Source organism: Liolophura sinensis, chromosome 7 (assembly GCF_032854445.1).
Source record: "Liolophura sinensis isolate JHLJ2023 chromosome 7, CUHK_Ljap_v2, whole genome shotgun sequence".
In the NCBI taxonomy this organism is placed as follows: domain Eukaryota; kingdom Metazoa; phylum Mollusca; class Polyplacophora; order Chitonida; family Chitonidae; genus Liolophura; species Liolophura sinensis.
The window spans coordinates 29723335-29748641 of record NC_088301.1 but is presented as its reverse complement, the minus strand read 5'-3'; the positions used below and the strand labels follow the sequence as shown (position 1 = coordinate 29748641).

The following is a 25307-nucleotide window of genomic DNA, read 5'->3' as shown; positions in this document are numbered from 1 at the left end:
TTGAGTATACGTCGTAAATGCACACACACATATATATATATATATAAACATTACAAGACCAGGACCCATATTTATTAAGCAATTTAAGTCCTAAGTCACATTTTGCAAGTCCTAAAAAAGCCAAACTCAAAGAACTCAAAGCGTGTGGGTATATTGTTCTGCAGTAAAGTATCCGTGAGCACATTTTAAACTACTGAGAAGAAAAGATTTTAATTGTAGCTCTGTTTGAATTTTTTGCTCAAGGCTTTAGACCTTTGATAAATATGAGCTCTGAACTTTTTCAATTTCTCCCCCCAGAGCCGGCAAAGCGCAAAGTCCTCCATGTTCTCAATGTGTGAACTCCTTTTGTTTTATGATGACAGAAGACAAATGGTATAAGAGCTCTTATAGGCTAAAGATTCGGTTATGAATGTTCTCGATTTACTCAATCCCATGGGAGCGAAAACTGGCTTTCATCCGTTTGCCTTAGGCCACGAAGATTACGTGTCGATGTGAGCAGAAACTGTCCAAACTGACAATTAGACCTGTGTGTTGGAGAGAAACATTTTTGACTGGATTATTTTTTGGCTGCATATATTTATAGGCCTGTACGAATTGTAGGCATTGTTTTATATATATATATATATATATATATATATATATATATATATATATATATATAGGGCATACATGCTCACACTGTTCTATATGCACATATATGTATTGCCAAACTAGACATTTGAACCCCTGTAATACTGACCCTACTTTTCTTAGGGGTTCGTCTGCTGCCATCTGACCATACGAGGCAAGGTAAGACAGTACATAGGCTGCATTTGACGCCATAGTGGCGCTACAACCTGCTGTAAAACTGGAGTCTCTCGGTATAATCAGTCGTCCAGACGTTGACGTAACCGTTTAACTTTGGTGTCATGTCATGTATAAAATAATTCGTTGAATGAAGTCAAAAGTTTAAACATTGGCTCAAGGTTTGCTGTCTACGCTTGGTATTGAAGCTGTGGGAAACTTTCCAAGATTATCTTCCTGAATTATCGAGTTAGATTAGTTCATCTACTACTTTTTGTTCATGCCTTTTACGTAAATACATATATCTCATTTGGGCATTTCGACCTGTCTGCATATTCAGCACTCGTACACTGTGTATGACGGACAATATGCCTCTAAATATACAGGAACTGATTTAAAAGGGAAGTCTTGTATAGTCAGCTGATTTCTTCAATTTTGAAAATGACATTTCCCTATTGTATCAATGGACCACCAGTTTTACAGCTTGTTGTGTAACTACTCTGTATATCCGATGTTCTAACACGGCTACAGCTGCCATTGAAGCTGTGTGTCTAACACTAGGGTCAATAATCATGGTGTATGATCGCACTAAGGCCAGGTCTCTAATATAAGCTGTGTAGCCTAAAATGATAGACAGCTTTTATCTTCCATGGTCGTATGCTGAGGGTTGTCTATGAGCTAATAACCCATTCGTAATTGATATAGTCTATTTGCGAATAGGAACCGGCTTCGGGAATGGTTTGGTACTAATTGTAAGAGGTATATGCTATTCCTCCCCGAACATGTACTTCTGCCTGACCTTCTAATGCATGGGTATTTTTTCTCTATCAAGCTACAATAGTTCAGCGCAAAAATATGCTTTTAATTGTGCATCATCACATTTTGATGCAGCCGAATTTCAGAGGCTACAGGCATGAGAATGTAATTTTACAGTAACGGAAGACTGATTTCCTGATATGATCTGCCCTTGTAGACAGAATTGTCTGTTAATTCATACCACTCCACAGTGCATATGTTATATCAATTAATCCCAGAATGTCAGATCTATGTTGAATATTTAATTAGTTTGGCAACATTTGCGAGATTTTTAGTATCTTTCTCAATATAATTGGTAAGATTGCTAAAATTGTAACTCTTCTCAGCTACGTAAGTTTATTTCTAAAGTTAGAATGGAAACATGTGGGAACGGTACTGTAACTATGTAGCCTAATAAGTATTTGTCATGCTTGTCCCAGAGTACTGGACCTTTATGTAAAGCAGCCTCATTTCGCAGTTTACTTGGGAAAGCAAGTTATTCAACGTTTCGTTATTGGCGTGCATCATTCGACTTGGATGGGGAAACGCCATTACAAACTAATCTCCCCCCCCCCCCCACCAAGCTTGTCTCAAATAATCTTCCAACGTTCCCTCTGAGAATTACAAGATTTTCGTGTACTAGTATATGGAATACAATGTAAGTAAAAGGTGTAAAGCGGCGACTATTAGCTCTACTAAGCTTGAGCTGTATGCATTCTGCATGGTCTGAAATATTGTGTGGTATGCATATTACATATATCCAAGCATGACTAGATTGTGATGTAATTGTGTGCAAATTGGTCAGAGCACTTCAGAGATGGAATGCAAGTGGTATCAAATCTTACTGAATTGTTGACTGCACCGGTTTTCAGATTCATCTTATTTGTTGAAACCATTCAAATAAAAAAATAAATAAACAGCTGTGCTGTTTGGTTCAGCGATACATAGCGCACCTGCTCAGCCTTCGAAGAATGCACTGTACTTCTCATTTTCAGATTTTTATAGATCTGTGATAAAGTGGAGATATGTCACCATTCTTATGAATGTTATAGAATTAGCTTTATATATACCAGGTCACTCCTGACGAAAGCGACTGTTCAGACTTGAAGTTGGAATATAATTATGTTGAAATTTGATGTTTTCTTTTTTTTTTTTTTGCTTATACCTGTTCTCCACTTTAGAAACTTCTACATTTTACCTATACCAGGATATATATTTAAACGATGTAGTTTATTCGGCAGTTCATAACCGGTTTAAATTTTATTTCAGACATCTACTGTAGACATCTGTCCTCTACGTGATAAAATTCTGGTAAAATTTACTTGTTTCACTTGTTTTTCTGGATGTATGCATTGTTTATCTATGCACCACAGTAAATCCACGACACCGTTATTGGTGTATTAAGTGTGATGTTCAACAAGATTTGTTTTGAGTTTACGGGCTTATTCACGGTAGAATTTATTTGTTTATTTGTTTATTTATTTCATCGGCGAACTCAAGAATATTTCATTGATACTACGACCGCCAGCCTTATAGTGGGAGGAAACCGGGCAGAGCCCGGGGGAAATCTACGACAATACCCAGATTGGTGACAGACCTTCCCATTTACGACCGGAGAGAACGCCAACATGAGCTGGACTTGAACTCTCGGCAACCGCATTGGTGAGCGGCTGCCGAGTCATTGCTTCGCGCTGACAGGCTAATCCCTTAAGCCACTGAGGCCCCCACAGCTGAATTCGTTGCAAAAGGAAATGTCCGCTAGCGACAGAACATTTTCACACCGTGAAATGGCCGCTCCCTTGGGCCTGTCATTTTATATATCATTGAATTAAGAAATCGTTTTCACTTCATTGATTATTTGTAATCCGTCATGAAAGCATCAGTTGTATTTTAGGTGCGTGACAAGGAGAAAGTTTTGTTCGCGTCAAATAAACTATCTATCTGTCTGTCATTTTTTATATCGAAAGGATATGTGCTACGTACATGTCATAGTCATTTATGCGGCTTTTCTTAGATTAGTGGGTAAAGCATTGGAAAAGAGATCGATCCGTTCATCTCCTCATCAGTATTCACCACACTTGGCGTCTGTTTATAGAGATAGCAAAAGTAAGCGTCGTAAATGGGTATATAATATATTCTTAATATGAACTAATGTAGATAAGTGATTGCCAGTCAGTATGGGGCTTATATTGCCAAGACTCCTTTACCGTACGACAACGGAGTTAAAAACTCCGCTTTGCTGAGTTCAGACTCGCCCATTTAAGTTATTCCCGTTGATGGAGCAGGCAATTGGTCAGTTCTGTGTCACAGCACAGACTTGGTGGTCCTTCATCTATAGGGATTTTAGCAAACCGTGCCATATTAACAGCATCATGAATACGATGGCATTGGGATCGTCCTGCTGCATGGAGACAAGTGAAGTTATGTTGAAGGCCATACGCAATGCTCAACGAGATTTATGATGTTTTGGGCTATCTTTATTACTGTTTTGGGCTATCTTTATTACTGTTTTGGGCTATCTTTATTAGTGTAGATTAGTTACGATGCAGTATTTACCATTGAACCAAGCAGACGTGTACGTTACACATAAACTCAATCCACTTTACGTTGTACTTAATGCATTGGCCGAAATAAATTGAAGTAAACAATGGTCAATAGATTTACTAACATGCTGTTAAAACTAAGCCAGTGTGACGAATTTTGTAACGAGGACCCATAGTCATGGATGACGTAATAGTGATGTGTATAGCAACAATCTGAGAAATTTTAAACATGTGCTGACTGATCATCACCGATTGTTACATGTTTCCTGTGGCAGTTCACTGTTAAATTATTTATTTTAGACGTGTCATTTGCGACTATGTTACCTATACACACACGTTGTCGAATATTGGTACATGTGTAAGCTAGGTTGACTTCGACTTGGATGTAACACAATTGCTCCATCTGTTAAATAGAATTGACCAAGAGATGTCGTGGGCTGTCTTACCAGACATATCACTTTCAATACGTCGGAGTACGATAGCTTGTACGGTATAGCCATGCACTTGCATGGGCGTTGATCAGGCGTGTTGGTTGTGTGCTTATAAACTGATTTGACTTTTGTTGCTTGTGTGCATAGCACTGTGTTGCTACTTAAACATTGATCAAACTCATGTTGCACACCAAGCTCTTGGTGCCAATATATATTGATCAAACTCATGTTTGCTTGTATGCAAACCAAGTCGTTGCCTGCTTGTCTGCTGATCTGTCCCTTGTTGCTTGTGTGCTGGCAGCCAAGCCGTGAAACTAGCTACACCATTACTTGTGGTATGTCGACAAGTATGTACACAACTGGGTTAGGTATATTATAATATGTTAACCTTTAAAGCATAATGCGATTAACTGACCTACAATCGAAGCTGCGGGTATTTGCGAACGATTCACTCCATATATCCACCAGCCATTACATCTAGTTCTACAACCACTACGTTGATTTTCCCGAGTTTTCCAGGTATCCCTTAAAAACCACGGTAATTTGGGAACGTGGACCGTAGCTGTTGATGATAGTTGTCGATATCGGCTTGTTTCTAAGCGTGCATTCTCATTCTGTAAACACCAATGCGGTCGGTGTGAGTTCAAGTCCAGCTCATGCTAGCTTCCTCTCCGGCCGTAAGTGGGAAGGTCTCTCAGCAACCTGCGGATGGTCGTGGGTTTACCGCGGGCTGTGCCCGGTTTCCACCCACCATAATGCTGGCCGCCGTCGTATATGTGAAATATTCTTGAGTACGGCGTAAAACACCAATCAAATAAATAAATAAATCATTTTGTAGATAGCGGCGGTCTCACGGTTACCCGGGCTCATCAGTACAATTATCCCTTTGTAATAAATACGGACGATGAGTGTCACACGGTTATATCTGTGTGGGTATCCCATAGTGTAGATACCGACGAGGAGTGTCACACGGTTATATCTGTGTGGGTATCCCATAGTGTAGATACCGACGAGGAGTGTTTCACGATATATCGGTATGGGCCGGTATCCCATAGTCTGGAGACGGACAATGAGTGTCACGCAGCTATATCTGTGTGGATATCCCATAGTGTAGATACGGACCAAGAGTGTCACGCGGTTATATCGGTGTGGGTATCCCATAATCCCATAACGGTTATCTGTTATCCGTTATCATTTAGTATGTAATGATGATACTGCTGCTGCTGATGGATGACAGTGATGGATTTACACAAGTATACATGACGTGCACTGATTTTATTAAAGCAAAACAGGATCTTGTTCGTTTAAGGACACACTTTAATTTAGTCACACTTGAACCAGGACGCGCATCATTTGATGAAAGGATATTGCGACACTTTTTGAGGCTGTCCTTATGTGACCATAGGGGGACATTAGCTGTAGTACTGAAACTAAGAACATAGACAGGGATAAACATTAGACATCGGTATAGAAGCTCGACGTGGTGGTTAGCTGTGCTAAATTTCGACATGTGGTCCTGTATATGAGCCGGGCTCTCTGGGAGGACGACTGCCTGCGACAACTGCTGTGATATTTATATCCACTGCATGCTTGACGATTGACCTGGTTAGCTGGAGTAGGGATATAGGCGGGTTATTCTATAGGGAGACATCTGGTGGGGGAAACTCGGAGAGATTTCGAGCGGTCATTGTGCCCTTTCTGATGCTGGTATTGACAAAAGTAGGATGAAGAAAAAATACGTAAGTTCAACGAAATCCACATCCTGTAAAGAGTAATTTCTTTTGTGCCATGTAAGCCGCTCCTAATATACCATGTACGTTTTAACAGGACGGTAACAATGAACTTTAAGTGCCGTAGTCCGCCATTAATGAAACGTTCTGTCTTGGACTTCATAATTCATAGCAGTGTGGTGTGTGTATTTTTTGTTTTGTTTTTGGTTTACGTTGGAAAGTTTAAAATAGTGCAAGACAAACTATCCGTGCGGTAGAGAGGCCGGGATTATAAAATAATCGTGATAAAAAAACCCGAAGCCCTCTAATTGTCGCCACTTGTTGTGACGCTGTAGCCTAACCCCGGTTGTATACAGCCGTTCCTGTATCCGTCAGTGAGTGTGTGGACCTGGCACGTACTTCAAGGCCTACGGCAGGGTTGACTGCTGAGCCCAGTCCTATTCTAATTCCTATTTGTATAACTTAGCTAGACTTATTTATCTGCTTGGGCTATACCAGCGCAAATCACAAAGGCCTGCAGTCTGCTTGGTATGTAAACAATTGTTTGGTCAAAATATTATGAGTGCGGCTGATACGTATACAGGACAAGTAGAATGTACACACTGGTTCCTCCTTGTTGTCATGTGTCAGTTATAGAACGGAGTTAAACAATGGGGTATTCGGAATGCAACACATTTGTTCCACATGCTTCAATGCAGTTCTTTATTTTTTTTTTCTGTGAGCACCTTTTGATTTATTACGTAAATCAGATTCTGGTTCTTTGTCTGAATATTATTTCATAGGTTTTGTTTGAAAAAATGTCTTTATTTATTTATTTGATTGTTGTTTATAATCTTTAGAGTTTTTCACTTATATCATGGCTGTTAGTTTTATGGGTTGAGGAAACCGGAGAGCCCGCCGTAACCACCGAAATTTGGCAAGCCCGCCCCAACAGATCTTGTGAGTGCGACTGTGTGGTAAGTGCGCCCACTGGCGCATGCGCTGTAATCCCCAGCTGGTACCGTGGGAGTTCAACAGGCTAATAAAGACATATATGTATATATAGGTAAAAAGTTGAATTTTCTCATGTAGACAACGGGTATAAGAATAACCAGATTAATTTCTGAACTCCTTACATCGTTGTATTCCAACTGTAGTTTTGAACTTTCGCTCTCATGAGGCTTACGTTGGGTTCCCTGGGTCTTGGAATTCTTCTCTTTTTGTTTGTGGGTGGTGGTGAAATCTGTTTGTTGACTGCTTATATTTAGTATTCTAACGGTGTATTGTTCATTGGGTATAGGCTACGTCAAATATGATAAATGCCATACGTTTTCAGACGTGTTTTTTTTTTTTTTTTTAAATTTCGTATGATGATTAAATTTTGTATGATGATTAAATTATGCTAAATTAGATTGGGCCTGGGTCAGTTGACCGCGACAACATAATAACAATACTATATTAGTAAATAAGGTATACATTTACAATGTGCACAGGAAATCGACCGTATCGATCGAGATACGATATTCAGATTGGGTATTATATCTGGCTAATATTGTACTTATCTGCATTCTTATGTAAATGGGGCCATTTGATTCAAATTAGTGGATTTATTAGCTACATAATAAAGTAGTGATGTGGGTCTGTATCCAAATGTACATACATACTAACGCACATACCAACATTTGAATAGGGGCTCGTTTATACATTTTTGGTCTATACATGTACACTACCTCACCATGCGGTCTACAGGTTTAAATATTTTGTACCAGATCCTTCAATTACTTCTTGCACTCGTTCACACGCACAGCATGCATGCTAATGTATTGCAGATGGGATTAAATGTGTCACACTCACTTTTTTTTTATTGGAGTTATCAGATATTTGCCGATAACTATAAGGAACCCTAATAATACTTTTGAGACAGTGTGTGACAGATATATCTGGGTGTTAAGTCATTGTGTACACAGTTGGAGTGCCCCGCGAACCAGTTGGTGAAGGGACAGGAGTATAAACTGGACCTGACCTGAGTGGCGCCCATTCAGCGAGTCATTGATAAGCGCGTTTTACATTGATTGTGTACTAAAATATAAAACTCAAGAAAATTATCTCTGAACTGTCAGTTACTGCACCCTTGTTCTGTTGTTCATTGTTGATTAATACAACATTAAACAGTATACCGAAGCAGTACCTCTGAAGAATTCTTCCAATGGCAAATGATGTTATAGTAAAAAGTGTATGTAACTATTTACTTGAATGGTGTTTTACACCATACTCAAGAATATTTCACGTATACTAACGTCGGCCAGCATTACTGTGAGAGGGATCCTTACAGAATCCGGCTGCTGGTAGACCTTCCCACGTAGGACCGGATAGAAAGTAAGGATGAGCTGGACTGTATATATTTAAATCTGTAAAAACACCGATTCTGATATATATAACACTGCTTACGGTGAAACAAAAATATTCCAAAATATGGTAAATAAAGTTGTGTATGATATCAGGTTTAGCTGTTTCGGTGGCATATCTTGTTACCATCATAGAAATGGACTCTACAAATGTGCAGTTTGCCTAGAACATTAGTACACACATTTTCAGATATTGTTGTCCATGGTCTTTTTGATGACACTTGCTTCATTTCTTGTTTATTCATCGTTTGGCGTAGATGGTAATTTGTATACCAAATCTTGTGATAGCTTGATTAACATTTTACTGTATTACCCATGCTAATGACATGTAATAATTTTTGTAAGTTTGTAAGTTCGTTTCAGCATGGGTGTAAAAAAATTCCCACCTGGATGAAAACTGGCCTGCTATCCGGCTACCCTGTTTATTTTATTGATTCCTGACGAAAAAGTCCTGGTTGAGATTGAGGAATGATATTCGACATGGAGTAAAGTTCTTGTTGTCTTGCTTTGGTCTCTACAGCCTCTTAACTCACACCAAAAGTCCAAGGACTCCTTCAGCATCGATGACAGGGGATACCCTCGAAACCGGCGGCGGGACACCAGTACCTGTCTCAAATGTCTACGAGGGACGATGTCATGCTATAACGTGATACTCCTGGTAAGTCCTGCATACTGAACACATAGTGCCACCATATACCACACGTTCTCATCATTTTAACTCGGGACTCAAATTATGAGCATTAACGTGTGAATTTATTACCTACAGCCTGTTAAGTGGGTCCTCCATGCAATGTACTCTTTTCACTCTGGCCTCATTTCATGTCCTAGTACAGTATTTCCAAGTTACGTTTGTGCAAATTCTCCATCTTGCATCCAGATGTTTTAGTAATCCTTGCTACTTTTCTCACTCTGCCCTTTCTTTGGAACGATGATCGCGGTGGTTGAAGTGGTAGATCACATGTCGGTAATGCGTGTATTCTAACCCCAAAACATACCTACGAGTTGTAAATGTCAGACGGACGTTTTGTTGTGTGTAGCAAGTAGTGTAGGCATTCTTATCTGGATGGGTGTTGGGGAGGATGTGTGCCAACAACAACAGAATTTATCCTCGCTAAGTAATCAAGGAAACAGATCCTACGTGTAGTTCTCAATCAGTACGTTTTACTGCATGTGAATGCATTGTGTATCAAGCAACGTTTAGCTGTATTTCTAACCCAGCAGTCAGTTAATTATTTTCAAACGGAAATATGTGGCGGGGTATGAGAGGTGCTGGTGGTCATTAATGTTTGTATCCACAATAATGACAGTGTATATTTTAGGTAGGCCTATGATTTTGTGATATTTGGCTTGAATCTGTTGTGTCTGGACATGTATTAGTAAACCTTTTTTCCTCTTTGTGATTTCACCGAATGGTTACCCCTTTCTGTAGAAATTGTTTTAAGACATTTTCTTTCGTCTTTAGAAGAGATGTCATGACATGGTTCTAGTTGTCACGAATTATTTTCACCTAATTTCCATTCGCAATCGTGCAGTTTGAATAGCCCACAAAGTTAATGAATATGAATGAATGGATATGCACACTGCAGGGTGTGGGGAGGGGAATGCACCCAGTAGGGTGTGGAGGGGATATGCACGCAGCAGGGTGTGGGGAGGGGATGTGGACGCAGCAGAGTGTGGGGAGGGGATGTGGATGCAGCAGGGTGTGGAAAGGGGATATGCACGCAGCAGGGTGTGGGAAGAGGATATGCACGCAGGGGGATAGGTACGCAGCAGGTGTGGGGAGAGGACATTGCACGCTGGGGAATATGCACGCAGCAGGGTGTGGGGAGGGGATAAACATGCAGCAGGGTATGGGGAGGGGATATGCACGCTGTCAGGTAAATCAGATTGATCGTGACCGCGTAGAGAAGATGCCGCTATTTTTATAATATTGACCGATACCGATGAAATTCACATCTTCTCAACCAATGATCAAAGTGAATAAAGCTTTGAAGCTTTAAGTAGAAGTTTCTGTCATTGTTTATGTTAATGTAGCGAATGGATAATGGTGGACCGTCAATCAATGTGAAATCAATTTTGAACCGTCTCTCCATTCAGATATGTTCATCCTGAATATCCGCGGACATATAAACACAAGGCATTGTGCAAAGGACTGTCTGCAAAGTTTGACACTGCGCTCTCCAAAAGTCAAATTTATTCTTCATTGGGCTCTGTAGAGTCAATATTTTTTTTATACCTTTTAGCGTTGTCATCGTTTTGTTATACCTTTTTGGTATTTTACCACCTGACTTTTTGACTTTCCATGGAGAAACTTGGACACACTAGATGACATAAAAATATATGGAATCAGCCATTACATTGTCATGACCGTAAGGTCATTGATAACTAGTGAAGTAGGAACCATTCGTCCATGCATCAAATCCCTGTGATTCCATGCCTCCACGCCTCCACATACGCAGCAGCATTCTGCTTGATCACATTGAAGGTTTGATGAAAACGTAAGGAGAACTATTACTCTACTGGAGAAGATAGCGTCTGAGGATCAAGCTGGTTAAAATACCGAATTAATTGTAGAAATGTAAAATGTGGAATGTTTTACATCGTATGCACACACACCCATCAGGGTGAGAGGCTCCGTCCGATGAAAGTCAGTGAAATAGTTTACCCTGTTCGCATTATATTTGAACTGTGCGTCTTTTGGTTTTATTAATATTTTGGTGTGTGTAGCATCGTTGGAGTTTGAAATCCAAACCCATGTGCCCATCGGTCTGCCATAGTCTTTGTGTTTACCGTTATATAAATATGTTACTTGTTTTCCTACCTTATCTGCGCTTTGAACCATCACAGGTCCTCGCTGTTATAATACTGGAATATGTGCTTTATGCCACGTTGTATTGTATAGGTACTTGGGAACTAGCTGAGTGTAACACAAAAGGTACAAGTTTGCAGATTTACGCTGAAATAAATCGCGATAAGCTTGTTAATTACGTTTTGAATTGGGCCTACAGGAAAGCATGATCAAACAAAACACCCGATTTGCTATAGGTTTACTTTTGAATTCCCAGATATGAAAGATAAGCATGTCATTCAGACTATCTGCTTGTCACCATCTCAGAATGAGAAATAAAATGAAGCAGAAATTGGCATGGCTAGACCTGCTGTGATTGGATCTTCCGATAGGTACCAGCCATCAATTCAGGAGGAACAAAAATCAATGATTTTGCGTGCCATGGAAGATTCACGATAGCGCCTGAGATATTCACGGTCATTCAGGCATCACTGAGCGGATTGAGCGACAACATCGGTTCGTGGCAAACGTTCTGGCTTACGAAGCGGAGTCTCCGCTCGACATGCGGAGATCAGTAAAGCACGAGCTGCAATTAGCTGCCAACGAAAACACAGCTTTAACTTGACCGAGATAATGTATAGACATGAACAAAAGGTCTCGCTGAGCTATGTATGCGTAGACGAAACGATCTCGTGTTTAGCGGACGTTTGACCATTCTATAGTAAATCCATAAAACTTCCTGTCCTCGCCTTAATGCTTATCTTGCAAAGTTTATGATTATACTCATCACTGACAGAATTATGACATCTGACAAGCGTGAAACTAGATAAGGATGCATAGCTGTTCGTGGGATTTTCTCACCTCAGACATACGAGATGGCCATATGTCAAAACAAGCTTTTCTTCTTCATATATAACAACATATTCAGGTACATATATTATCTCCCCATCTGCTATTTTTTAAGAAGCATTGTGATTGTAATCTCGGGCGCCCCTCCTATGTCTTCGATGCGCCGATGCTCACCATATTTGTCAACGTCAGTATTTTGACGTGTGTGACTATTTGCTAACCATTTAATCTGACGTTACAACTCTGGTTTTACTCTCTTTGTTGTAGTTTTGTATAATGTATTTAGAATATACCAACGCGTGTTCGCTCTTTTGCCCGCTCATCTGTACTATATAATAGCTCTTTTTTGTCTATAAATGCCGGACATAGACTGATTATGTTTGGAGCTTAATCCCATTGGAAACACCGTTGTTGTTTATGAGCAACCATCCAAAATTTCACGGGTGTTATCCAAGTTTGGTAAAACATGTGTTCTTACTTTATTCTCTCTCTGCGTCATATGACATGCTTAATACTTTCACGAGTTTTCAAGAAAGCGAGCAGAGGAGAAACATGCTTTGGTCCAAAAATCTTTTTTTATTCTGGAGATTTTCTGCAACAGAAAAGAAAACTTTGTGACTAAATATTTCCATTGTTCGTTTTTTTCAGATCGTTGGCCTCGGTGGATTGGGGGCAGGTGTATGGTTGATGCTGAAGGACTTTAATGCCCGGGAAGTGACAGCACTAGTGGGCGTGAACATGTTTGAAATTGCCTCCTATTTGTTAATAGCAGGCGGTGGTGTAGTGTCATTACTGGCTTTCTGCGGCTGTTGTGGAACTATGAAGGAAGACAGATGTGTACTAGGATTTGTAAGTTGTCCTTATTACATATAAGGTTCTTTAAGTAGGTTTACCCAAAACAAACAGAATCTAGGTGCAAAGAACTGCATGACTGCCATACCAATCTTATCTCGTGAGGCTGATTGAACCATAGGAAGTCCGCTTTTGTGTTCGTTTTTTTGTAGGATGGGTTATCATTACTGGAAGATTTGCAAACAAAGTAGGATGGTCTTGACAGTGACGAACTGAAAAAAGTGTCGAATCTCCTTCATCTAAATATATTTTACTTCCCAAAACCCTGGAAAGGTTCGTAAAAGTTGCAATGTAAGCAAACAGTTGTTGCACTGTAGACTACTATATAGTGGAGGTCATGAGCTCTACAGTTAGGGACTTGAAACCACTGTAAGCTCAGCACCTAAAGTGTGCCCCTTGTATCCATCCTCTGTTTAGTTTAGTTGCTTATCCTTTGTTACTTTGTTTCAGTACCGTACCGTGCGCTTTGTTTAGTTAATTATCATTTGTGACTTTGTTTCAGTATGCTACAACGTTAACTCTCATGCTGATCATGCTGTCGGCGGTTGTGCCATCGCCTTCATTTCAAAACAATATGTAAGTAACTATAATTAACCACTGTAATTAAAAACTGTAATTAACCATATGAAACAACGTTTTTTGGAGGGTCAGGAATGTTAACAATTAACTTTGAACGGCGACTGTTAATTGGTGACTACACAACTAGCTAACAATAGGTACCCTTAAATTTGATAACATTATTTGACATTTCAGTAACTAGCTGCCTTTAATTTGGTAACATAATACTATACATAAAATTTCCATGTGTATTGTATTACAATACATATAGGTAAGAAGTTCACTATAAAGAAAATTTATAATGCTGTGATGTTTCGGCTTGTTTGTGTGTATAAATTTGAAATACAAGCTTTAGACATAAAGTCAGGCTGGATATCTTAAAAACTGAATAGAGTATTAAGAAATAGAAAACTGGTTTTTGTCCAACGTTCCTGCTCTCTGTTTTCTCGTCTTGGAGGAGATACCTGTACCTGTTGATAACCAATGTCATCAAACACGTACTTTGTCCCATATTTGGTTTTTATTTTTTTCTTATATTTTCACTTGCAGTTAGAAAACAAGCTTGAGCAAAGGTTTATAGATAATTTAGTCACAAAATATGGTGTGGACATTCGAACCAAATCTGAAAATAGGTTGATCACAGACGCTTGGGACTCCGTGCAGAGAGAGGTAAGTAAATGGGAACGTGTTGGCCATTGACTGAGCAGGATGCTACATCCTGTATCATCGTTTAATATCTACATTTATGTCAATTCTGTATGAAGTTTGCGTGGAGGTGTTTGAACAGTCGTCGATATCTTTGTTCTTTTTTGTTATTATTGAAAAATTCGTTATTCTGACTAGCAGGTGCTTTGGTTCTGTTTCATTGACTGTTTAAAAGCTCAAAGTTGTGGTCTTTAAAGTGATACATCTTCAAGCAAATATGGACCAGAAAACTGGTCAGAATTATTAAATTGTAATTTATAAAAATTGTAAGTTGTAATTTATAACTCTCAATAAAAGTTTATTTTTTTCACTAGGACTAAAATACTTTACGGTGGATTGAGTTGTCAGAATACATGTAAGCATAGTAGTAATGCTTTGTTTTACAGCTGGAATGTTGTGGAGTAAGTGGCAACGTGACAGGAACACTGTCCTGGTCAATCTACAAATTAGAGACCGAGTGGCACAGGCGGAAAGAAAAAAGTAAGCGCAGGAAGAAGGATATACTGAACTGTTATAAAACAAATACAGAAAATCATAGTATGGCTTAAATGATCAAACTGTTCATCGAACCAGTACATCTACTTTAATTTATTTATTTATTGATGTGATTGGTGTTCGGAGATCGTAGGTTAAATCCCACACCAGTTATTTGCGAAGCAATCACAACCTGGGATTAGCATTGAAAATGATTTATTTATTTATTTTATTTGATTGGTGTTTTACGCTGTTCTCAAGAATATTTCACTTATACGACGGCGGCCAGCATTACGGTGGGAGGAAGTCGGGCTGGCCCCAGGGGAAACCCACGACAATCCGCAGGTTGCTGGGAGATCTTCCCACGTATGCACCTGCTTTAATAGATGTCTGATTTGTACAATGATGTAACTTTTAGAGTTCCTGGTCTTAGCTGATGCCTGTCTTGTTTACAATGTGTTTCACCCATACCAAAAATATCACTTACCAATAGTAACACATACCATAAATATCACACATCTTGTAAAATTTAAACCAAAAGTTATTTCTGTTCGGAATTCAGGCTTTTCACAACAGTAGCATATACTACTGTTCAGTTTAAAGCCAGTAATATTGATTTTCAGTGATTTAGTGAAATGTATAGATTTCCATATGTGTCCAAAATGACCTTTTTGGACGGACTTTCTTACATGTACGCTAAGGTTGTAGGAATAATAGACCTTCTGACCCTTACAATGATCTACATATGGTAGTACCTGATGAATGTGATAAGAATTTGCATTGTCCGTGATAATTTTAGGTACTTATATGTGAAAGTGAAAATTCCTACATGTAGACGGTATAATTCGGCATTTATTTCAGTGAATATATATGAAATGTGCAAATCTGTGGCACACTTGTTATGTGTTTGCGACAAATCAATCCGTGCAAACTTCAATACATTATTAATTGTTTGCAGAAGTCCCTTACGTGCCTGAGAGCTGTTGTAAAAAGGACGCTGACATAGGTCTCTGTACAGGATCCAAGCCTTTCCCGGGCCCACCGGCTGTAGGTTCAGATACTGTAGCAGGACGCAAGGTCAACCCTCACTTGTCCTCTGATGTAAGTTACCTCTGATTTCTGTGATACTTTAAGTGTAGGATAACTTTGTCCCAATGAAGTCTAGGTTTTGAAGGCTGTCCAGGCCACGTTTAAAACTGCTATGGAATTTGTAATCTGAAGCATATCCTTGGGTGGCCTTTGTTGGAGTGAACTTCAAGCTAGCCATGCCATGTATAGCGTGCTAAACAAATCCACGGCATAACCGTGAGATTTGAGACAGAAGACACTTCAAAGAAAAGACGACGTGATGTCAAATGAGACCTTCAAGCCCTTGAAATGATATAGAGCCCTTGTCATGAGATTTGCACGTACCAGTTTTTTAATTTGTTCATTTGTTTATTTGATGTGGTGTTCTACGCCACAAGCGTTAGAAGATAGAGAACAAAATGAAATACGAAAATAAACTGCAGCAGACAAATGGTTGAGAAACAACATGTATTTTTTCATTAATTCAAATGGCACAAAAAATACTTTGATGATTCTATGTCTTGATGAACCAGGGACGGATAATAATTTTGTATAGAACACAGAATTTCTACACAACGAGTAGTGTGATGAACAATGTTCACAGTTTGCATTAGTGACGAACGCAGAAGAAGTATATGATGTTGGTCTTGTTTCAGGGGTGCTATGACAAAGTTGTGGAGAAGATAGGAGAACACGCATTAATAATCGGTCTCATATCTGCCGCTATTCCTCTGTTTTTGGTAAGTTTGGGGTAAAAACTAAAATATTTTGTAACTGTATTGTTGGCCTAATGCTTAGAGCGTCTACCTCGGAGGGAGAACTCTACGGGATCAAACCCGGGTCCGGTCATACCAAAAAATGGTACTTGATGCTGCCTCGCTTGGCGTTCAGCACAGAGACGTTACAGCAAGTAAACAGGACTGGGTGGCCCCCTGTCAGTATAATGTGACTGGGTGGGGTGTCATGTCTGGTGTCTCCTATTCGTGTTAAAGTGTTCGCCATGCTTCTGTTTTATTAAACATCCTACATATCTGAGAAAACAAACTATTTTTCACTTATTGAAATTGCCAACTATTGGCTTTTGATTATCGTGAAGAGAATTTGGTTTCACTTGGTAGATAGATGGAGTATTTATTTGTCGCTATATGTTTGTTTATTGCAGATAATAGGTGTGGTCATATCCTGCTGTCTCTGCTTTAAGGTAGAGAAGGACCCGGATGACGATGATGACGATTCATTGAGTAATGTGTGAATCACGTGTTAATTGGACCATCGTAATATAAAAAGACTACCGAATTCAATCAATGGCGTCAGTGTGCTGAACTGTACTTACCGTACAGTACGAACATTTTTGAAAGGAAATTGCTGGATAGCAAGATTACTGTGGACTTCCTGACATGTTTCTGTTGTGTCTTTTGACCATCTTCCAACCAAATTGTTTTCCATTTGCGTGAACTGAAACCATTGCTGTTGATGGAGGCGAATGTGCTCTATAGGAGGACCATCCGCATACTGTAAGGAAGGAGAATTTCTTCTTTCCTTATTTTTGTGGAGAACAATTAATAGCATGGGGCTCCAAATATTATTGAACACACTGACGTCTCTTGCAAAGGTACGGTAGCACAATGCAAAAGCCACCAATGACAGGATGTAGGTGCGTCAACCTGGTTATTATGTCTTTTCATGAGATTTGAGTTGCCAGCTCTGTAGGTGGTACAAAATGCCACTTAATACAGATCTCAGGCTGCTTCCATCTAAGGTTTATACATCGCTTGCAGCTTCGACATAGCTTTTTAGACAGTGTCTAACTATGCAAATTGTGAACGGTTCCTGGTCAGACCGGGAGGAATAACATCGCCCTAAATCACATATTGGTGATACGTCGGCGCCAGAAGTAGCTTTAATGCTTCAGAGTTTTTCCATGTACATTATAAGATCTGTTTAAGTTTTCTGTTATTCAGTTTTATTGTCATATTATATACCGAACTTATTGTGATGATACGAGCGTGAGAGGTGTAAAGATTGTCAAACCTTCCTTTCTGTGAATTGCGACATGCTATCATTTTAAGAAGATTTCCTGGAAGAGAGATTGCCAGGTGTTCTTTTCTGTGACATGCGACCAGCTATGACTTTTGGAGGATTTCCTGGTGGAAGAGGCTGGCTCTAAGGACTCTCTCAGATCTCAGCACCGTCCCTCGTTCTAGTCTCGACTGACGGGCCAGCAATGAGCACCGCGACAAAGCAGTCCAAACCCAAGCCAAGCTGATGATATCATTCAGTGGCAGATTCCAGCCATTTCTGACTTAATTTAAATCTTCTTCACAGCGCTTTATTTTTAGTCGTGGAAGTTGAAGTTTGGACACGTTTGTCCTAAGATAATATTGATGCGGTAGACACAATTTTAAGTACTAAAGTCCAAAAATGAGCTCGCATTTCAAAGTTTGACAAAGCCAGTTTTGACTGGTCAAAAATTTAAAATATGGTTTTATAGCCCTCTAAATTTAAATTTTGACCACCTCATCAGTGTTATCTTAAGACATGTGTGTCCAGATTTCAACTTCCATTACTGGAAATTAAATATTGTGACAACGTTTTAAATTTTGACTTAAGTCAGATATGTCTTTGTGGAATCGACCCCTGAACCCGTATTTATCCAGAAACTTAAGCCTTAAGTCATAAATTCCAAGTCCTTTAAAAGCTAAACTCAGATGAGGAAAGAACTCAAATTGTGGTTTGTATATTGTTTTGCAGTAAAGAATCTGTGTACAAATTTTAAACTTTTTAGAGCAAAGCATTTTATTTGTGGCCTTGTTTGAATTCTTGACTTCAGTCTTAAGACGTTTGATAAATACGGGCCAGGAGTCGTAAGGGACCATGCTATCTCTCCTGATACCTATAACGTGTTGGTGGTACGCTTCATTAAGAATTCAGTCGAGATCCTCTCATTGATTGCCGTTATTATATAGGAAGAAAAACTTTACCAAAGATGTCTTGTTTCCCAGATGTATATAAGATGAGTGTTGGTACTTGTATGCGTGTGGATTGGAAGTTACCCGTATGCGTCACCTCACTACCCATCACGTTTACACTTTTATACATAGTAGAGTCAATCTGATCACATTGTTTATAGCGATATAATAATCTTAGGAAGAGGGCGTCTTGGATATTCAGAATTTGCCTTTCTAGACGTTTTACGGATATGTCCACCAGAGTAATTGACTTCATAGCATCGTCACATGATTTCATTTCTGTACCATTGAAATTAATTGTATTTAATTGGCTTGGCATCTCATGTCTGTGAGTCATTTTGTGTTGTATGTATCTGTTCATATCTAACCATTTCTTGTAAATTATCGTCCCGCAAACTGAGATGATCCATAGAATTCATTCATATCGAATAGTGAAAAAGTTTCCGGAGTGGAATCGAGGGGCATTCTGACTATTACAGGTTTCTATTTTGATGTTTTGTTTTATGTGTCATAGTTTTTAGCCCTTCACGTGATTCAGTTGAACAAATGGTCGTTTGTAACCGTTTGCTTGCTATAACAGAAATCTGTGTCAGAGTATACCTTACAGTTGATGCATATACTAAGTCGTTGCAATATTGATAAACACTGGTTCACATTTTTGTGACCTCAGTGTTATGTTTGTATTTAGTGTCTTGCATGGGTGAAATGTTTGTACTTACTATCGTGGCGTGCAGGTGTACCTATCCTCTCCCATTGTTGCCCACTTTGTTGTTAATACGATACCTGGGCATCGTTTGATTGAGCTACCTTTGTATAATCATTGTGAACTATTTCTGTAATATTGTGCTCGCCGTACATCTCTCGCTGTCAGCGTCAGTGTAAAGGACTTAGGCCTGTTCTATGTCTGTATTTAACCAGCATGACAGAAGAATGACAGTTGAACAAGGACAAGTTAGACTTTCAGATATTCACCACTATTTAAATGTCTTCTTTCCGTAATGATTTGTATTTTAACCAATGAGAAGAAGTTTGCATTATATTTTCCTAAATAAAAATTTTAAATGACATTAAAAAAAAAACATATTGCCAAATATTGTCGACCTCTTTATTTAGTCTGAGATAGTTAGAGCTGATCGGACAATGAAGTTTTCGTCTCTCCATGTCACAGCGTATACTCTAGGTCAGATCAGTAATGCATGAATGCATCGAGACTCGGAAAAAAATTATTTATTTTATTTGTTTTTAATACCGCGCTATGAGCGTTTCCATTATATGGCAGTCAGATTCATGGGTGCATGTGTCCTTAGCTGGATAATTGTAATTAATTTGCATCCCTCACTGTTAAGCACCGTTCTAAAAATACTGAAGGCGGCCGGAAAAGGAGGCAGCCTGGGAGAAAGCTGAGAGTCGAAATTAGGTCGATTTTCAAATGCTGTGAACACGAGCGTAATTAAACCAAATATGTAAGGGTTACCCTGAGAATGTTCTCTAAATATCATTAGACCGAAATTTGAAACGTGATCCAGACAAGTGTTTTGTGTGTTTTTATTTTATTCGACCAATCAATAAAATCAGCATTCATGTACATACGCACACTGCAGTATAGTATATACTCAAATGAATAGCCCACATCGTGTATAATCTTAATATTGGCGGTGGGAACTCCCCACCAAAACGCTAGCTGTGAGTTCAGTTCAAGCTGACTTCTTCTCCAGCCCTATGTGGGAAGGCATTCGGCGGCTTGCGGATGGTCGTTTTCTATTCACGACGACTTACTCCTGTCATTTTAGCAGTGTAAAGACCCAGTTCTGTTCTACAGCAAGGCACATACCTATATGAATCAAAGGGATTGGCCCCAGGTGATAATGATGGACCTGGCTTAAAATCTTATGGTATAATAATTTTCCTTTTCTGGAGGGAGTAAGTAGGAGCGGTGAAAACATTTGTGAACAAAGCGTAAAGGCGAATAGTCGGTTAAGTTTAATATATTTAAATTTGCCAAGCGTGGATACTATATGCGTATTTGCTGGAATCACAGGTGTAAGCATAAAAAGGTGACCTCTTTAGGTGTTACCCCACAGTGTTATACATTGAACAGCTAAGGACCAGACTATTCTGTGTAGGGCTGTATACAGGATCAAGTCCATTTGATCTGAGATCTGTGTCATTTTCCCAGCTCAGCGTTCAGAAATACAGACCTGTAATCTTCCATTCATTAACCTGGAACTCTGTGTTTTCGAGTGTGCTGTCTTCAATATGTAAAACCGGTCCAGATAGCACAGCTCGGTTTACCCATACTGAATACCCGCTGCAGTATCCTACTATATCAGTGTATAAGCCCTTTGTTCTCCAGATAGTTATGGAGTAAAAAGCCGTCTATGCCTAGAGCTCTCGCACCCGGGCACGTCACGACGCGTACATCACTCGATGGCCTAAATGAAGATTGAGACATAATTAAAGCCCTTGTCGGATCTTTTTCATCCCTCGGCCAACAATGGCGTAAGAATATATCACAGTCTTGTGCGTATACGTACGTTCTTTACCGGGATATCTTTTCTTCAAATTTGGCTCTCTAGAATTCTCCAAATCTGTTGCGCAAAATTCAATGACCTGTCACGTCATACTTCAGTTCACCAAATTGTTTTCCCCAAAATGTGTGCAGGTTGAACAGATGACCTTTGATCTGCATTCCCCGGCCAGCGTACATGTTTAGGTTACATGAGCGCATTGATTTTCCTTACTATATATCTGGCAAATTTGTCAACATTAACCCTCAGATGTTCTCACACTTTCGCGCTGTACTGTGCCATATCACTACATACAGCTTTCACTTTTTTCTATACAACATATTAAAATGCACCTATTTGTGTAGTAAACTTCAACCCAGAAAACATATATTTCCTTCTGCGTACTACCACACCATATCACCACATTCAGCTTGCACTTTTCCCTTCATCGTATCAAACATTTCACCTAGGATGACCACCATTTTCAGCAGTTGCTGCTGAAAATGAAGTCGTATTATTTTGTCACCTTAAGTCACCTCCCTCCAGATACAGCCTGGGCAAAATGTTTTGTCTAAATCAGACAAAATTCAGATAATTTAACTAGGTCCAAAATGACAGTACAGAAATGTGTAGTATATCAGCGACCTATAATATTTATATGGGGCCTGGGTGGCCGAGTGGTTGTCCTGCTAGCTAAGCTTAATGGCTCGGCACCTGATTGCACGATTTGCGCATGTGTAACCTGTAATGTATACCAGATAGGCCGAGATTGCTTTAAGCTGCCTAGTACCTACATGTATAGACTTGCGACCTCCCCTGTTTCAACAACATATGTAGTCCAGTTCATTTTATCGCCATATTTCTAACACTACTGGTTCATTGACTAAGACATTGTCAGAGGCCATAAATGCAAAGATGTAAACTAATAGGGTTAGCGAATTCTCCTTTCAGAAGCAATAATTTCACTGGTAAGTCTAGACCAGTGACTTCTAATATATCACAGCACATAACTCTGCATTAGCCATGGTTCAAGGGGGACATGTATAATGTTGCGTTTTAACATGTACACGAACAGTTAAAACCCTAAATAAAGTGAACTGATAAGAGACGGATCGTCTTTTTACCGGTTATGCCAACTACCACACTGTCGTCGCTGCATTTGTTTTACGCTCTTTACTGTAGTCTTATCTCACAACAGCGGTGTACCTATATATGCCAGGAGAGTTTGCCTCGTTTTCGCAGTGACGGGAATCATTTCAGCTGAGTTAGAAATTCTTCGTTTCTTGCTTTGTTTATGTACAATATTTAGGAAAGATCAGGTCAATCCAGATCAGCCTGATACCATTGATACGATGGTCAAGCTATATTGAGGGATTACCAACAGCCTTCATATAAAAGTATTATAGGTTACAGAACCCCACTGATTTTCCTTACTATTTATTTAGTAAATGTGCCATCAGTCACAATATATATATATATATATATAGTAGTAGTAACCAAGCAAAAAGTGTCAGTCTTATCCAAAACAGAAAAATCGGATATATTTTGGCTAGGTCAAAATAACAGTGCAGAAATTTAGTATGTATCAACAACATGTAATGTCTGTGTGTCAGTATTATCCAATCAGTGGCCCTCCACTCTTCAAAAATTGCGCATTTGTGACCCTGAAAAGTAATTTCGGTCCTGACTGTCTAGTGAACTTGACCGTATATGATAATCGGTTAATGTGTCTCGACAAGTGTACAGCTAACCTACAAAGCACTGTAACCCTGAACCATGAACCTCCACCAGTAACTTTCACGCATTACATGCAAATGTTTTCTTTGGACTCGAGCTTAGTTTCAACTTATAAAGTTAGAACATTCAACCCACATTTATCACCGAAGTGTCATGGTTGTAACATAAATCATGATATGCGCTTTTGTTTGTCTACCGTATGACGCGTTCTGCGCATGTATACTGATGTGCACTCGAAACTGCTAGCAGGCCGTAAATGAAAGTTTATACATATGCAGGGATTTATGTGTGAATGTATTACAGTGTGCCAATGACCTACGGTCTACTTCACTCTCAGATTAGAGTTTAGAGAAGATTTGTAACGCTATATGTCCAAAACGGAGTCAAATTCAATCGAACTTCTTCAGATCGAACTTTTACATCACCAAAACCGGATTATATATATAACCGACCGCATGACTGACCTTTCGCCTTGGCCTACTTTCTCGGGTTATGGTTATATTTTTGTCTGAATTTTTTACATTTTCAAAACGATCGAGACAAATTTCACATAATTTTGCTGGTATACCCAAATTGTTTTTGATTGTAGCCAGCACTAATAAGCCTGTCGGTTGACCTACTTTCCAGAGTAAGATGTCATGTTTAACTTTCTTAATCAAGAGTCATACGAGGCGCGAGATCAATACCAGCCTTGGAAAAGGAATTGGGAAATTCTTCACTCTTATTAGTTGTTTTTAGGGGCCTTCGTGAAAATCAGCGATGGATTGCACTGGTAGAATCGTTTCTGTAGTTTTAAGTTCATTGAAGGCTACCAATCTTCCCATTAGCATTGCGTCCAAATATGCACGTCAGGCATGGGGAAATTCGTTGGTATCTTCCAAAGGCACTCCAGCTCCTGCGTCCATAAAGCTCTCCGCCACCTATTAAGTGAAAAGTTCTTGAGAATGGCATTAAACTATGTATCAATCAGTCAGTCAATCAATTGATCAATCATATTTCAAATTGTATTTATGTTCGACTACATGTGGAAACATTTCTCATTACGCAACACGCAAAACAGAAGCATGTACATACACAAAAACCATCCATGCAATTTGCTGTTTGTAAGATCGAACAAAAAGTTCGGAATGACGGCCCTAGAGAAGTACACTCTGTCCATACCAATGCCCACAAGTGTACACACAATATAAGTTACACTTGTCTATTCTCTGTGTGTACCTTCTGCTACCCGACAACTGGGGATAAAAGGATGATTTTGTAGTGTGGGCTACACATGTAATAGGGTACAGAACCCGCGATATTTGGTCATCCTTGGAAATCGAAGTCTTCTTGAATGGCAGTCACTGTGTTTGTCAGAAATCTTCAGCAGCCGAGGATGATATTTCAATCTTCGGAATTCTGGTGATTTAAGAAGCCTTAGCACTTTGTCGTCCTGTGCCGGCTGATATAGGATTTCCAATGCGTTAGCCTGCTCTGTTTGTAGGCCTATTTGTACAGTCATTTTATTAGGCTAAATTCCAGGTTATCGAACGGAAGATGTAATATGCATATGAACACATAAAAGACACACGGCTAGCTGGAAACACATCCCTGCAGATAATGTCCACGTCCCTTGACGTTTCAACGCTTGTTTACACTTGTCTTTTATTTTCAGACGTTTTGAGCTGTGCGTGCTCCAACGCAACACTATCCGGCTTTCAAATAGTGACATTACGGAGATTTAGAAGGTGGTGTTTTCTCAGCTTTCCTAATGATGAACAGCAAGGAGTCGTGATCTAGTTTGGAGGGTTACTGCAGTGAACTGTTAAAGGCTTAAACTGAGTGAGTGCTTGGGGTTTAACGTCGTTCTTAACAATTTTTCAGTCATATGACGACGAAGGAATCCTTAGAGTGCATGTAATGTGCCTCCTTGTTGCAGGTTGGATTTTCACCGCTCTTTTATCTAGTGCTGCTTCACTGATACACCTTACGGAAGGCAAGTAAGCCACCCCGCCCGGGTCAACGGGTATGGGTCAACCAGTCGTTGCACTATCCCCTCCTTGCTGAACGCCAAGCAAGGAAGTTACAACTGCCTCTTTATGGTCTTAGGTGTGAATTGATCGTGGATCTACCACTGCTGAAGCGGACGCTCTAC

General features: G+C 39.5%; 1 protein-coding gene across 1 annotated transcript in view; it reads left to right on the top strand.

The window, feature by feature from the left end:
* LOC135469998 (tetraspanin-18-like) overlaps positions 1-20012 on the top strand; it is a 30493-nt gene extending 10481 nt beyond the window's left edge. Inside the window, 9 exon segments of the mRNA XM_064748678.1 lie at positions 9187-9324; positions 12952-13152; positions 13658-13697; positions 13700-13731; positions 14263-14382; positions 14805-14898; positions 15851-15993; positions 16617-16700; positions 17123-20012. Coding sequence (XP_064604748.1) covers positions 9187-9324; positions 12952-13152; positions 13658-13697; positions 13700-13731; positions 14263-14382; positions 14805-14898; positions 15851-15993; positions 16617-16700; positions 17123-17212 — 942 coding nt within the window. The 3' untranslated portion in view covers positions 17213-20012.
* The last annotated feature ends 5295 nt before the right edge of the window (positions 20013-25307 follow it).